Source organism: Merops nubicus, unplaced genomic scaffold (genome assembly GCF_000691845.1).
Source record: "Merops nubicus isolate BGI_N331 unplaced genomic scaffold, ASM69184v1 scaffold51814, whole genome shotgun sequence".
NCBI lineage: Eukaryota > Metazoa > Chordata > Aves > Coraciiformes > Meropidae > Merops > Merops nubicus.
Genome location: NW_008607276.1, coordinates 1 through 16848, shown reverse-complemented (window position 1 = coordinate 16848; position 16848 = coordinate 1). Strand labels below are relative to the sequence as shown.

The window sequence follows — 16848 nt, the reverse complement described above, 5'->3', positions numbered from 1 at the left end:
TTCTCTGGACCCGCTCCAGCCCCTCAGCGTCTCTCTTATCCTGTGGTGCCCCAAATCTGACCCCAGTCCAGGGGGATGATCACTCCCCTACTCCTGCTGGCCACAGCCTTTGATCCAGGCCAGGATGCTGGTGGCCTCCTTGGCCACCAGTCAGTGCTCAGGGCTAAGTTGGAACTAAGGGGAGATTTTTATTGTTTTTCCTCAGTATTACTCGCTTCCAGGCCATTGTACAACCCACCTTCCCAATTCGCAGCCAGCTTCATCTCAAAATGAAGTGTTCAGGTGGCTTCACAGATTCTGGGTTTTGCTCATGGTTTTGATTTTCCTGCTGCCACCCGAGGAAAGGGGGATGTACAGAAACAACGTTAATAATTTACCCCTGTGCCCTTGCCTGGGACAAGGTTTAACCAAAACAACCTCAGCTACTTGCAGAGGAAGGAATTCATTGTATCCACCAGTTAACATCACCAAGATAACTGTTTCCACACCATTTCTGTGTGTTGCCTCCTCAGCACAGAGAGGTGGGCAGTTTGGATGGGTACTGAACGTGGCATTTGCCCTGGCATTGAGATTCCTGCAAAATCATGGCCTTCTGGATCAGACTCTCAGTGTGAGCTCCCACCTCTGGAAAGCTGGACTCTTTTATTGAAGCTCCCAGGAAGGTTTCTCAGCACCCAGCTGCTTAGTCTGCAATTAGGTGCTGAATTTTTAATTCTGTTTAGGTTTATGTAGAGATGCCTTCATGAATTTGGGTTGCTTGGCTACCAGAAGCCAAAGAGCTGTTCTCCCACGCAGCAGAGCTGTGAGCTAATGCCCAGGACTTCCAAAACTCTGGGAGAGACCTTCCTCCTTGCCTCTTGCATTGCCATTACCCTGGATTTCCCAAAAGCTGGGGCTGCTCTTGCCAGGCTCAGGTGCAAGCCAGCAGTGCCACCCTGGGGCACTTCCCAGAATTGGAAAGTCTATTAAAATACAATTTTTCATGTTCTGCACTCCTACAGTGCCAGGAGTTTATGCTACCAGAAGAGCTTTCCAAAACTTGAACTACCTGCTGTGCTTTCTCCAGCTTATTTGTCACGCTGCTTTAGAAACTCTAGTCAAGTCACTGTCACTAGCAGTAAGTCATGTAACAAACATTTTGGTTGAAATTTAGAAGGTCAGTGGCTGTGAGCACTGACTGGATTGTCTAGCAGTGCCACTGAGGTCAAGGTTTTTCTTTTATAAGTGTTCCCATGTACTTCATGTGGGGTTAGTACTGGTACCTGATAGCAAACCAGCACCAGATCCCAGTAACACAGCCCAAAATAACCACAGTCACACATCTCTGTTAAAATTCCCCTCCAGTCACAAGCCCTATTCTGTATTACACTGACACAGCCTGTTACACAAACAGCAAACCGTGTGGTTTATCATTTGGATGCCATCAGTAAGTGTTCAAAGGCTGAACCAAGCAGGATTCACCTCTTCTCCAGAGCCAGGTATTTCCCCAGCTCTGTAACAGCCCACCACATAGTCCTGGCCAGTATCTCCTCTGGGGCTCCAGAGGAACCCAGGCTTGAAGTCTACTTCTTAAAGCTGCTTTTTTCCTTTTGAAAGTAGAAGCATCAAGACAGTCAGGAAGAGCTTAGAGACTTTTCCTATGTCTAAATTCAGCTAGGCTTCTTCAACAGCAGACATTAGACATTTAATTTGTGATCAGATGATCAGGGGCTGCACAAAACCTCTGCTGACAGAACAGCTACTGTCTGGCCTTCACTCACCTCTTCCAACCTGTGTCAAACCTCAGGGATGTGGTTTTGATAAGATACCACAGTGCTTAGAGAAGGAAGATTTTCCCAAACTTAGATAAGGATGTTGCCCATGACCAGATCTAGCAGCTTCCAGCAGCAATTCCTGTCAGAAACTTCTTGGACAGTTTCTCATCTTGCACTTTCCCACTGGGTTGCCTTCACTGGGCAGCTGTGTGGATGCACATTCACACAGGAAAACTTGCTGTATGTCTTTTTATTGTAATAGAAAAAACCCACAAATAGATCAAAACATCACTTTCTGCCTTAAGACATTATTAACCTTTTTGAAATGGCACGGGGGAACCCCAACAATACAAGACAGCATAACAAGGGTGGGCAAAAGGGTTCTGTTCTCTTCCAGGAGTTCAGTTTTGCTGCCCCTTTGCCAATCAGCTGGCTGAAGTTCATCATCTGTAGACACTCATGTATTCCTCCCAGTCTAGTTTCTATTCCTAGGAGTAGGTTTGGCTGGGTGGAATGGTGGGGACACAGTCCTGCAATTCAAACTTCATCATCTTTGGAGAAAATGGGTTTCCTAAGAGGCCTACAGGATACAGGGGTCTCATTACCCAGTCAGACCAAGCAAAAAGGATTCCCTCCTGCAGTTCTTTTGCCACAAAACACAGAGGAAGTCCTGAGCCCAAGAGATCCTCCAGAAGCTCCTTGGCTATTGCAAGCAGCGTATGGCCAAGGGAAATTTTAACCTTAAAGTAGCAGCATCATCTCTGCAAAGGGGGTGCTCAGGAGGGGAAAAGGCAGATGGCAAAAGGCATGAGGTGAACATCTTCCTTTTCTTTCCTGCTTCCTGAGAAGATGTAAACAGTCCTGAAGTAGGCAGCCAAGCAGAAAGCAGGCACAGGACCTCTGCAGTGGTGGACATACAGGTGCCATCCTCATTGTTCAGGAGTGTGGGGCAGAAGCTGTGGCACCAGTGCTTCCAGTGCAAGCTGCTGTGCCTGAAGGGGTAGTTTGCTGCAAGAAAATCACCCACTGCTGTGCTGCTCACAGGCACCAAACTGCCAGACCTAGATGTTGGGCTGCACTGGAGCATCCCTGTCCAGCTGAGGAAGATGAGAGCTCCAACATGCTACAGCATTTTGTGGGACAGTCATGTGTGTATTAAAAGTGTATTAAAGTGGTTACTCTTCATGAATAGGTATGGGAAAAGACTGGAGAGGATATACAATACTTAACAGGGAAACTAAGCTATGGCTTAGCAGGAAACAAACACAATCCTTCTTCCAGAAGCCCCAAAAGGCATTCATAAATGATTTATTACAGAAGGCTTTCTGCAAACAGGACATTTTGATGGAGGAAGGTTGAAAGCTTTTGTATAAATCGATCTGTGCTAACTGCTACAGTTGTCTCCAAGTCCAGTCCATCAAATGAAATGCTTAAGGAGGAGTGGATGGCACAAGCAGAGAATGGCAAGCAAAAAAAAGCCAATAAATCTGGGCTACAAGGGCCACTGCTGTACCCTGAAAGCAGGTACACACAGAACTGCAGAATGGGCTGCCAGTATCCTGCTTCCACTCCTGCTGTGACTCCACAAGGTGCAGGGCAAGAGAGCATTAGACAAGAGTGATGAACTGCAGTTTTCTTCCATTCCATCCCTTCAGAACATGAGCCACCACAGTCCACACTGAGTAACGGCGTGAGAAACTCCTCCAACTGTCTTCTCCTTGGAGAAAGAGCCCAGCAGAGGAAAGACATCTCCTTTAGGTGTGCAGGAAGCTTCCAGTGCAGGAAATTTGAGATGCAGGACTGAACTTGCAGCAGTGCTTTTCAGGACAAAGCACGGGACAAAGGGCTGCGACATTTGCAGAGATGCTTTTTCAGCAGCATCCAGGGGACACAGTCCTCATTTAACCCAGCATCAGCAATGCTCTGCTCTTTGTCCAGTGTCTGTCTTCTGTTCCTTCCTGAAGATAACTGCTACAAGGCTCTTCAGGAATATAATGTATGCACGTGCATGAAAAGAAAACAGTGTGCCTGTTCTGTCATTCTCCTGATCTTTTTCCACTGAAAATGATTGAAAGGAAGAATCTTAAAGTAGAAGATGCAGTATTGATAAAATCTAAGGACAAGACTGTTTCTGCATGTATCCCAATCAACTTAACTGTTCCATAGAAAAGTTAATTTTACTTTTCCTCAGTTTCTTTACATCTGCGGAGACCTACCACCTATTTCTCTTAAGCTGATCCTTCTCTGTGATGTGATTGAATGCTTTGGAAAGGACAGAAATATCAAAGCAAGCTGGAACTGTGTCTGAAACTAGATGCTGAAGGCAGAGTTGGCCCACCTCATATTGCTGTGCAATTGCTATTCTGTTCCTGCCTTTATGCACTGCAACTCTGGCTTGGTAAGGAAAAAACAAGTGTTTACTTTTGCATGAGTTAACAAAATTCTGTCTATCTGCTGATAAACTCACATGGGAGAAAAAGAAACATTTCACTTAATTTTACTTTCACCTGAAATTTGTTTCCTCCATTTCTGCTCGTGAGATTCTGTTCCTTTCCCACAACCCTTGGACACAGCATTAGGAGGCTCTTGGTAACCTTCAGTTCCAGCCTCCCTCTGACACACAGCTAGTCCCTTGAAACTTTCAGCTTTTGAGTGTGACCCTGACACACAGTTCAGCTTCACCACCTTTCCCCCAGTGCTGTGCCACTGCAAATACCCTACTCAGAGGAGTTCAGCTTTTCCCCTGAGCAAATTACAGAACATCCATGAAATAGAAGCAGGAGGTTAATCCTGGGTCACCTCACTTCCTAGGCTACCAAGACTTATTTCATCCTTTTCCTACAGACTTCAGTAAATACCCCCATAATAGAGGCAGTGACAGGATAAAGAGACGCAAGCCTGCAAGGGATGCCTGGAACATCCTCTTACTTATTCCAAACTGTGTAATGGGCCCTTGAATGCTCATGGAATTAATTCCCACTTACCAGCACGGGAGTTACTCAGAAAGTGTCAGCCTACTTGCACAAGACAACCATTATAAATTAGTATAATACTATTAGAAATTATGGCAATCTTTTTGGTAGTGTAATCTCACATGCACCCTGATAAATCCTCTCCCTAGGAAATTTTAAAACTCGTTTTGTAACTTCTGTAGAGTTAATTCTGATGGGAAATTATAAAATAGAAATCTGGTAGGTTGGTGATTAAAAAGGAAGAGGCCTGGTGAGGCTGGGCACACTGGGTCACTCCTGTTAGCTCTGGCCATTGTGTCTGCTGAAGGTATTTCCTCCGGGTGGCTGGATCTGGGTGGAGTCCAGGAGGGGCCTTAAAGCTTGTCCAAAGGGTCTGAGAAGGTAAAGAAATAAACATCAAATAACTTACTTGATTAACAGCTTTCCCCATTTGCTCCTGAAGTGCACTCACTTCCTAGAGTGCAATCAAACCAACACTGTAGCAAGACATTTTGAAGAAAAGAGTCCCACTAAACTAAATCAAACTAATTTAGCCTATCCAAGACAGCTTATTCTTCAATAACTATGAATATTAAACATGATTTTATATAAGCTAGTTCTGAGTCCTAACATGCCTAGGCTGCTAATGTGGCAATGCTGTGTTTGAAACTGGCTTTTAGTAATTCCTCCTACTTGAGCATGAGAATGAAATCCCTGTTACTCAACCACAGTGCTCCATTAAGCACCACATCAAGACCAAAGATTGCTAGAATAGCCTCTAGCTCCTGTATAAGACAATAGTTTAACACCCACAGAATAAATCCTGTTGCAATCTGTAGCAATCTCTCAGTATCACTCCCTCTGGCATAGACTTTATCTAATTTTGAGATCCAAAGCAATAAGAGCCCAGGGTAGAAGATGTGTCTCCCAAATATTGTGGCATACCATTGTTATGAGCAATAAGACCTAAACAATGGAGCTCAAACCATCCCACTGGGATCCCCACGAGCTGAGAGTAAGAACCCAAAACAATCAAAACTTGAGCTGAACTACCAGGCAGGAATTCTTGACTTACTCTTTTTCATATCCTCTTTTTCTATACAGTCCTAGCATTAAAACCGCAGTGTTAACTTTGAAATGACACCTCCCCTGCCTCTTCACAAGCAAAGCTGACACCTCCACTGCAATTACAATGCTTAGAGAAGTGACTTTTAACAGATACTGGGTTCCTAAGACAAAAAAAACCCTACTTGCCCCATTTTCTGAAACTTTCTATGCTTGTCTGGTCACATATAAAAGACCATCACAAGGTAACTAGTTTAAGTTAAAGCTTAAGTTAAAGAACAACCTTCCCCTGTCTTCTTAGTAATGCCAGTCAGCACTTGTCATACAGTGTTGTAAGTGTTGAAGTAAAGCAAACAGCACCCTCTCCTTAATCTTGTGCTGGTTCTCAGAGAGAGCAGAAACTGGTGCCACTAGGTGTGACAAACGTTGAAGCTTTAGCACGAGGCAATATGCTGCAGCATGCACACTCACGTGGCAAGGACCTCAGCTGGGAGGTCAGTGATGTAGGAAGGGATTTTTCTCCCCGTCAGGAACTGTGCCACTTCATTGCTGAAGGTGTTGCAGTTGTGCTCAAAGAGGTTGTAAGACTCTCCTCTGGGCCACAGGAAAGGAATTGAGACGTGAAAGACAACAATAAAGCTAACAAGCTTAAAAACTTAGACCCCCCCTACATTAGCCCTGTTTTCTCCACAGAGAATTCAAGGCAAATAGCAAAATACAGACCTCAATTCACCTCCAGATTCAGTGGAATCAGGGTGGAAAATAATATCCCCCTGCATCCCTGACTTAATCCTCAAGAAAAAATATTGTATAAGTGAGGTCAGGTTTCTTCAATTAAAACCACATGAAGAATAATGAGAAATCACAGGAATTACTGACATTGAGATATGGCCAGAACACTAAATGCCATTGTTTCCTATTCTTTAGGGTAGATTAGACTCTTTAACAGTCAAGACCTTGCTTTTACTCATGTGAAAGTTGGCACTTTTACTACAACACCCCATCTGTGACTCACAGGGCAAAGCACTGTGTGCTGAAATATGTCACACAGTGGCTTAATTTTCTTTGGTGATTCTCTCAAAGGCATTTCAGGCATTATTGCACGTTACAAAAATCAGTGTGAAAGACTTCTTGCTTTCCCAGCTCAGCTCAAGGCTGGCACATCAAAGGGTTGCCCAGCTGGTAGCTCCTTGTGCATTGGTTCATCAAGTTCCAGCCTCATTTGGACAGTACCAAATAATACACTAAGCAGACAGAGCTCTGTGAGCAGGATTGGCTTCATGATACCTTCCTCCTTTCTGCACCCCTTTTCCTAAAGCCTTTTTTTGTCACACAGATTTTATAGCTCCAGCTGCTACTTACCTGAACATAGATTCCCCCAAAGAGGAAAGATACTCCAGGAAAATTTCTTCTGTGACTTCAGTGTTACCCAGATCAACAACTGAGTCCGGGGGGCCAAGAAGTGTCCCTCCCTGTAGGAATGAACAGCCAGAAGACAATGTTAAATGGACAGTCTGGATCCTTTTAGAGGATTCTACTGAGGAGAGATATTGTGGCTTGTCTGGGCAAAAAAAAAGGAGGAACTTTTGGTATGTTTGGTATTGTTTTGGTATGTCTCTGCATTCAGAGAATGAAAGGTAACCTGCAACTTCATTTCAGCTGTTTGTGCTGAAGGCTCTAAGCTAGGACAAAATAAATGTGCCATCAGTTTTGCTTCTCCAAGAACAGAAAAGTCTGACAGAACATCATGATTTTTTTTTTAATCTTAGAAAGGATGCCTTAATTTGCCAAGTCTGCATGTAAAACCTACTGATACAGAATTAGACAAGGTGTCACTCTGGCAATGCTGCTGTGCCTTAGATCTTCAGACTCTACTAAACAGAAGCCACCCTCAACTTGTGTTTAGGTGGGCTTAAACCCACTGTCCATGCTCCCTTTTCTTCAGATGCTGTGGGCAACCATGGCAAGCAGCCACATCTGCCTGAATTCAGCAGCCTCTTGCTGCTTTTCTAAAAGACAGTGACACAAGCAACTCTGAGCAGGTAACCCTAGCACAAAATTATCAAGTTTAACTTACAGGTGCACAGCTGGAGATTCCTCCACTGCCATAGAAGAACTCATCCTTATGAACAATTATGGAGGTGTGCCTGCAACAGAAAACAAAAAACAGGTAAAAAAAAAAGGAAATCTTTAACCTACCACATAAATTTACCAGTGATGTCTGTGCTCAAGGACATCATGAAGTGTTTAACTGAAAGAAAAGGTCAATGTGTGTCTGTGACCTGCTGGGAAATGAATGGTTATGGAAGCAATGTTTACTGAGTTTATGGCTCAATCTGGAAGTGGTTGGGAAAGAACATGCTCAGCTAGGTGCCCAAGCATGAAGGAACACTGGAAGAGAAGGACTTCCACACCAGCATGACATCCCCAGCAGCCTTTCAGCTAAAGGGTTGAGGCTGAAGTCCCAGAGATAGAGAACTGGCTCTGCTGCCACACTGACAGAAATGCCTGTCCAACAGCCATCAACTGAGAAGATCACACAGGCCCTGGGGAGGGATCAATAAACAGGGAAATGGAGGGACAAGGGTTTGGGGGTTTTATGCCTTTTTTTTTTTTTAAAAAAAAAAGAACTCCCAATATGAATTATAACAATTTGGGGAGTGTTTCATATGTGACAGAGAGCCTGATTCTGTAATAGCTTCTCCCCACCTCCTCTTTTACTCTCCTGTTTAGTCACACCTGCAATTAGGAGATAAAGCACTTGGGACAAGGGCAACATTCTACCCCTGAAAAAGTGCACTGAAATGCAACAGCTACTACTGACACTTTTGTTTTCATGGGATCCACTGAGCTTGGAATGGAGAAGTTTAACCAGCACCTGACTTATCATCCTCTTGTTTTCAGGAGTAAAAATAATGGCTTGGTCTCTCCTCAGCACCAAAACGTCCTTCAGATCTGAAGCATGTATAATCTCATATTGAAAACACTTCCTACATCACACAGTGTAGAACACGTTATGCAGTTTAAATCCAGTGACTTACCAGATGCCATCCAGCTGTTTCCCTGTATGCAGAGAAAAGAAGAGTTATTAGCAACATATTTTCTGGATTTCAGCCCACTTTTTGTCACACATTTATTCTTTCACCATGCTGGTAGTACGAGAGATTTCATCCCAGAGTTGCTTCCAAAGAATGTCTTTCTTTCAAACCAGCTCCTCTATCCACACTATTGCTGCACTTTCCTCCTCCTGCATGCAGGAGTGACAATGCCATCCTGCCCTGCTGGTGCTTACCTTCCTTGAGATTTTGTCTCAGAAACCTCTTCTTAAAACCAGAGTCTTCAATCAGGACCACCAGAGGTGAATTTTACACTGATTTCATCATTGCAGACAGAAAACTGAGTATTCAGTTTTCAGTGACTGATGGCTTGAACCTATGATCTGTGGTGATAGTCTCTATAATCTACTGCATGTTTTCCTCCTGCCCTTAAAAATGAAGACTAAATAGGGAGGGGAAAGAAGGAAGAATTGCAGGACTGAAATTTAGGTTATAGAATTGTGTTTTGTACACCACAGCAGCAAAGACTTGCTCCAGGCACCACCAAACTGTGTCTTAGAGAAAAAGTCCCTCCTGAAACGCTCTACCAGTTCCCTAGAAGTGGGAAACCTAAACATCTTTCTGGATCTCAAACCTCTCTTCAGAGAGCCAGCAGCTGTTACTTCCCTACTGTCAATTATTTTATCTATCATAATCTCAAGGTTTGGTCCCTGGCATCATAACTCTTTGTACAATAAACTTGTGGGCAGCAACAACATGCTATTTATTTTGCCAAACGAGGTGCACAACACCCAGAAAAAATGGATTTACAATAAAAAACCCTGTGTCCATACCAACATTTGGTATTCTCCTGAACCTGAGCAGCAGACCCAGTGCTCCTCTTCCATAGCTTCTGCTTACTCCCAGGAGGCTCCTGATCCCTTGCTCAGTCTCCATGGATAAGTGCTCTCCCCCAGGAGACCACTTCCCACACCACTATAGCCAAGCAGCGCCTCTTCCAAGACATGTTGTTGCTGTTGTTCATGTGATGATCTGCTTAAGAGGCCTGCAGGCTTCCCAGAGCTAGATAAAAACCACTGTAGATGTGACAAAAGAAGCCACCTGAACATGGCACTGCTCTAGTAAAAATTTGTTCAGGAAGCACTGATGAGTTAACTTGTGGCCAACAGACTTTGCTGTGCTTTGGATACCATCTCCTTGCATCCTATCAGATGGAACTCAGAGCAATATTTCATCCTTCAGCCCCCAGGGTGCTGGCTTCCCTGCTGCAACCTCAGGTCACTCTTCTGTTGGTGTCCAGCTTCTTCCAAGATACCTGGTGTGACAGCAACAATGGGGTGCACTGCCCCAGCTCCACTTGTCCTGTGGAAAGATGTTCTCTGATTGTCCTTAGATCAGCACCAGTGGCCTTCAGGGAGGCAGGGGCATTGCCTTTCCTTTTCTAAAGGCAGAGAGTCTTGGGGTATTTATCCCCTCCTGCTTCTCTCTCAGGGCTGCTTTGGTCTGTGAGTACCAGGAATGAATATCCTCCTTCAAAGCAGCAGTAGCTCTTCACTAATCCTTTCTCTTTTTCTGTTATCATCAGGACTGTGTAAAACAGAGGAACAAAACTGAGGAGGATAACCCTTCAAGAGTTCTGAGAAAAGGATGTTTATGTGTCTGAGTAAGGAATAAACAATCAGCACCCTATTTTTCCTGCTCAAGTCTGAAGCAACATGAGCACAGAAAGAGATAACCTGCTTCAGACAAGGGTTGTGTAAGAGTGGAGGCAGGAAAAGGCTGTTGTGCCAACGGAGACACCAGCCAGAGGGAGCACAGGCAGTTTGGAAGTAGGTGGACTGATCTGTCACTATCATGGATGACAGCCAGGCAGCAAACATACTCACTGCAAACCCTGCACAGAAACGTAGGCACAGAGTAGGATGAAGGCCAGAAGATAGTAGCAGTGATGAGAGAAGTGGAGCAGTGCTGCAGCATCTCAGAGGCCTCTGCTGCCCCTTTTGGCATGTCCCACGTTGCTGTGCTCCTGCATTCTCTGACCCTTGTTCCACACCTTGCCCAATTTCAGCTTTGCATACTCAGTGTTCTGCCTATCTGTTAATAAATTACTACACACTTCTTCACAAGAAATCACCATTTTCCACCAGAAGCTTGAACTTTATCCTTCAGGGCAGAAACTGAATGGAAAAAGGACAACTCAGTATTTATTTTCACACACATTTCCAGCAAACAACAATGAAAGGTTTTCCACAAAGCTGTTGCTTTGCACCTAGATCCTGTGTGATGGTGAAAGAGTTCCAGCAGATGCTGACAATGTCATTTGGGATTCCCCAAATAGAAAAGACACTGACATAATGGGCTGGAGAACTTGTGGTGCTGAAGGGTGGCTGGGAGGTGTCTTGTTCAGCCTCAAGAAGAGAAGGCCAGGAGGCCTTGTTGCTGTCTACAGCTACCTAATGGGTGTGAAGGAAAGGGAGACTTTTCTGCTCATGGGTGCACAGTGAAAGGCAGCAGGTGCTGGTTGGGAAATGGGAAATTCCCAGTTCAGTAAGAGGAAGAAAAATAACTACCATGAAGGTGCTCATCCACTGGGGCAGGGGTCCATGAAATTTCCACCCTTGGAGGTACTCAGAACTCACCTACCCAAGGCCTTGAAGAATCTGCTCTTGCTGGAACTACTTTGAGCAGAACCTCCCAGAGGTCCCTTTGCACCAAGGCAATTTGGTGATGGCATGACCCAAACCCAAACAGAATTCAGGAAAGGGACTGTCAGACTGCAGTCCAGCCCTGGGGGGCTCCTCTCTGGCTGCTACACACAAAATCTGCAGCAAACAACAGGCAGCAACTGCCAGGGCAACAAGAGAACAGCTCTTGGCAAGTGAACCTGTCTGAGGCTGCTCAGCTCGGCCAGTTTGTGCCAAGAACTGGCTGGATGATCTTCCTGGAGCTGCTGCTGCCCTGCTAGCTTTGCTTGGCTCCTGTAAGCCATTAACCAGGCTAACTTTGGGGAAAACATGCCAGACCTGCAGTGCTGATGACAATAAGGCACTCGTGGTAGCTCTGCAGCCTGCTGTAGAGGAAGTAAAACCCCTTTTTGCACTGGTGGACTGTGCTTGCTCAGAGCCTCTCCAATGACAGCATTGTCAGGAGACCCCATGCCTATGAAACCTGCCATTATCAGGCACATACACATCACCTAGAGACATCCAGGAACTTTGGCCATGCTGCTGCACTTCCCCACACCACACAGCAGGCTGTTGGCATCTCAACTCCAAGCTGACTGACAGAGGAATAAGCCAGGGGACAGCTTCTGAAGAACCTGGGCAGCTCCCCTTTCCTGCTCCTCAGCAATGATCTCCATGTCATTTCTTGGTGGCATGATGTAAGAGGCTCTGTGCAGATCTTCATGGACACCACCAGCTTCCTCCTGAAGCTCTGCCTCTGCTGGTGATCCTCGACTCTTGTAGCCCTTCTGAGGCACTGCACAGGAGAGGTGACAGCTCCCAACTGCTGCCACTGCTGCCGGGCTCCCCTGGAGCCACCAGGGCAGCCTGCACTAAGGAGCTGGGCTGCCTTCTGCTGGACATTGTCCACCAGGCACAAAATGTGTGGCTGGCAGCCTCTGAAGGCTTGACACAGGCACCAGCCCCAACAGGATGACCTTAGAATGACCTTGGCTTAGAAAATAGAAGGCCAAGCTTGGCCAGGGAGCCTCCCCAAATACTGCTGTGGTGTAATAGAGCTTGTAGTCAATTGAGTGGCTCAGAAGGGAGTGCAAATGCCATCTGGGACACTGGCAGACATCACAGCTCATGCTTTTCCATCCCTTCCTGTGGCAAGCTGCAGCATGGGCAGGACTGGCCACTGGCACTGCCACCAAACCCAACACACTTCCATGTAACCTGAGGCTGTCTGTAACTCTACAGAAAAGCCCAATTCCCCAGGAATTCCCATTTCCACAAATTTCCAATTCCACAAAGAAACAGCAAGATGCCTGAGGAGTTGAAACACTTCAAGGGCCTGAAGTAAATGTGAAGCACTTCAGCTTCATTTGATCTGCTCCCATGAGGAGCTAATGCCAGCCAAGCTGCCCTGCCCTTGTCACAGACACAGGAGTTCCTGTGTTGTACCTGTGGGCTTCAGGGCAATAGCTTGTCTCTGCAAACCTGATCCCCTGCTGGATCTTTAAGTCTTTCTTTACTTGCTGAGGTGCTTAAATTAATCTTTCCTGAAAATACTCCATAGAACTCAGGAGGGGATGCCAACTGAGCACAGATCTGTGTGCTTGAACAGCTCAGGGATCCAAATTGTTTCAATGAGGCAGGGTATCATCTGCCAAGTAAACATGGGGTTTATTTGCTGTTTCTTTTATTTATAACATCCATAGCTCAGATACTTTTGTGGTGCTCACATGAGCCAGAAAGCTATGAGAAAAACACAACACTCAAACCCATGAAACAATTCCAGGATCCTCAAGTTTAGTCACAGGAATGCAGAGAATGAAGAAGTTACATTTTTGGTGTTCAGCTGATTCAGGAGACTGACACTGTTAGGATACAGGAGTACTCTAAAAGAAGCAAGCAAGCCCATATCATTTTAGGGTACAATCAAATGGGATTATTTCCATGCTTGGATTTATCTAGAAGGCCAAGCAGAAGGGAGATTAACTGCTCATCAGTCTATTTTACTGGCACAGTTAGTTTCTTTCTCTTGAGGGCCACCCAATGTAGTTTATTCCTGTGCATTTTAAACATCAAATGGAAGTGGTGTTTGTAGGTTAAGCCAAATTATGAGGCTATAGGGCAGAGTAGAACTGAGACACAAAGGAATTATGTAAGGAGAGGGGCACCCAGTTTATCCCCTTCAGAGCTCAGGCCACCCATTCCTTAGTGCAAGAACACCCCCTGCTTCTGAGCTTCACAGAAATAATAGGAAACTTTGTGTTTTTAACAACAAATCCAGGCTCTGCAGTGGATAGGCAAGCTCAAGAAGACCCTAAAAGACCCCCAAAAAGTAGTAATCTGGTCTCCTGTGAAACTGGAAGCAATATCATTTAGCCAACCAGTGTGAATATTTCTAGCTGTGAGTTCCTTTGCGTATTATTGCAATTTCCTTAGGCCAAACCATTAAGATTCCTGTCTTTTTTTGAATTGAATATTATTCTAATTAGTCAAGCACTTTCTCCTATGGGCTACCCAGAGTGCTCAGCTGAAGCAAAACAAAATTCTAAGAGAGGGAGGAGCCTGTTTCCCTTCTCCTTGAGGTGCTTAGAGAGACAAAGAAGTAGGCTAGACTGGGGGAGGGTAATGCACTTGATTTTCATGAAATCCCCAGCAAATGATCTGGGGAAAAGCTATTGGAATCTCACACTGGAGCAGCTCAAAACTCTTTATGGGTGAAGAAGAGGCAGAGTAAGGTCTGGAAAAAAAACCCCAAAGCTGAATATATCTCATTTTAGCAGTTATCTTTTGCTCCAATTCCTTCTGGGCTGTTAAATCCCTACAGCTGGACTGCAGCACTTAAAAATTTCAGCTGAAACATGCTCTCAGTCAGCACACCATTCATTTATACTACACTGAGCTCCTGCCCATCACAGAATCACAGAATCACAGGGGCTGGACATTCTATTCTGTCAGAAGGGACCTCTGAGGATCATCTAGTCCAAACCCCCTGCTAAAGCTTGCAGCCCGTAATGCAAAAGGATTTAAATCTTCCTTAAAGATCTCTCTGCCTGCAGAGATCTACTTCAAAATCAGCTCTGGAAGCTAAATTTTTCTGGTTTCCTCCCTGCTTTCCATGGAATCAGGTAGATTATGGTTTCTGTCTTGGAAACAGAAATTTCATTGCATTCAGGTTAACACATTATTATTAGATCATGTAGTGGGCCAGACAAAAAATAAACAGACTGAGAATGGGGGAGAAAAGGGGAAAAGTACTGTTAGAGAAGATGGATGTAGAGCAACTGCACACAAAAATTAAACATGCCCCTTCCAATATCAAAGGCAACTACAATATTTGGTCATGTATAATTTATAAGAGAAATATTCACTGCAAAATTACAGGAAACACAAAAAAACTCAGAGCAACAAAAGCAGTCTGGCTAGAAAAAGAGTAAACTTGCCAAGAAATAGCAAATTTCAATAAAGGTGATGTTACAGACTTAGCACCCAAAGTGAAAGCACTGTTTCAATCAAGTTTGGCATTTATGGAAAGAATATTATAAGCAGAGATGACAAATGTTTAACACTATGTCATCTAAGAAATCTCTGCCTGCAGAGATCTACTTCAAAATCAGCTCTGGAAGCCAAACTTTTCTGTTTCCTCTTCAATTTCCATGACTTTCCTTGGTAATGTATCATTTATGAACATCACTGACAAAAAATAAATGGAAAAAACCAGCTATTTACTATCTGTAAGTTGCCATGCAGAGAATTATCAACAGTTTTTGTTGTTCAAGGGGAAAAAAAAGGCTGTGCACCTGAGGCAAGAGGAGAATTCTTTCCATCACTTTGCTCTTGGGGAGGTTTCTGAAATACTCTGGAGGTAAGACAGAGCTGATACCCACAGAAGATACTTCACTTGAAGGAAAAAAAAGGACTAATTGATTTCTTTTACAGCTAATCCAGTCGCTGGATCCACCTACCCTCAAACATCCTGCAGCCTGCATTGTCACTGTGACCAGGCAGGCCTAGTTGGCTCTGCTCCATGAACATGTCTGATCTCAGTTGTGGGGCAGCACCAGCAGCAACACCTCCCACACCACCCAGAGATGGCTTCTGAGTTTTAAGCTTTTCTTTTCATCACTCAGATTCCTGGAAATTTAGCCCCAAACCGTATTGTTTCTTAAGTTGTTGTTTGGAGAGCCTAAGAAGCATCAAAAAGGAAGTTCGGTACTAAGTGGTTTTACCTGGAAATTTAAAAAGCTCCAAGGTCTCAACAAAATTGACTTTGGAAATGAGAAGAGACCTTAAAAGCCTTCTCTTGACTGATGTGAAAGGTGGCATGAAGATAGATATTGAAATAGGTTGAAGACAACCTATTTCTGCACAAGTCTTTGCTTGAACCAACTGGTTAAAACCTGCTCACCTCAAACACAGGTAAATTGGGTGTAAATCAGGTAAATCATCACACGTATAATCTGCACCTTAAGATTTATAACTTTTAGCACAAGATAAAACATGGCTACTAGGAACTAAAAGGAGAAGTTACTTCCTCAAGGGCTACAACACAAGTGACTGACCACACAGAGAGTTGTGAGGTGATCCAGTGTGGAAAACCAACCCCTCCCCAAGCTGTTGTTGCTGTCTGGAACAGAGAACACCACACACAAACTCTGCAGCCTTTTCTTCTTAACTTTGCAAGCCGATCATTGACGTGGATGAAACCTCACGCCAAGAATTATTGGGGCTTTCATTTTAAGCTCCCAGGAAAGCCCTGAATCTCCTCGTAGGCCAGATGAGCTTTGAATGCCAACACACTGTACAAGATTACACAGAGCCATCTGTTCACACGCTGAGCCTGTTGAGAAGCCTCATCTCACACACTGCTGGTCTGACACGGGCCAGAGTAACAGGTTAAAAAAAAGAAAAAAGCCACTCTCTGGCCATGTCCCTCATTTCTGCTTCAAAAACCTCAAGCAAAACCTCAGGGTTCCTTCAGGTGCCCTGCTGGAAACAAACACACTCTTGGCCAGACATACAGCAAACTTTTGCCAGCTCTCTGGAAGGAGAAGGTGGCTACCTGCCCCTCACAACCCACCCAACGCCGGGCCCAGGCCAGGCTCCTAACGTGGAGCTGTTTGAGCTCAATAACCCTGCAGGGGGCAGGTGGGTTTCTGCCAGCTCGGCCTGCCTGACAGGGCACCACAGGAGTGGGGGTACCGAGATCTGGCCTTTCCTTCCCTCCGGGGAGCACCTAACAATTTTAATTACCCTCTAATTAGCCTTTACTGAGCAGTGCCAACGCAGCAGTGAAGGGCAGAGGGTGGAAAGCGCCCGGTCCCCGGGCACCTGGAGCCGCCTG

The 16848-nt window shown here is 45.0% G+C and overlaps 1 protein-coding gene across 1 annotated transcript; it reads right to left on the bottom strand.

The window, feature by feature from the left end:
* Positions 1-4649: 4649 nt before the first annotated feature.
* Positions 4650-9224, bottom strand: DESI1 (desumoylating isopeptidase 1; the record flags this gene model as incomplete). Its single annotated transcript, XM_008939875.1, has 6 exons — positions 4650-5099; positions 6242-6364; positions 7133-7242; positions 7848-7917; positions 8812-8833; positions 9203-9224. Coding segments are annotated over 6 exons (441 nt in total), but the record flags the coding sequence as incomplete, so codon positions are not given.
* Positions 9225-16848: the final 7624 nt, after the last annotated feature.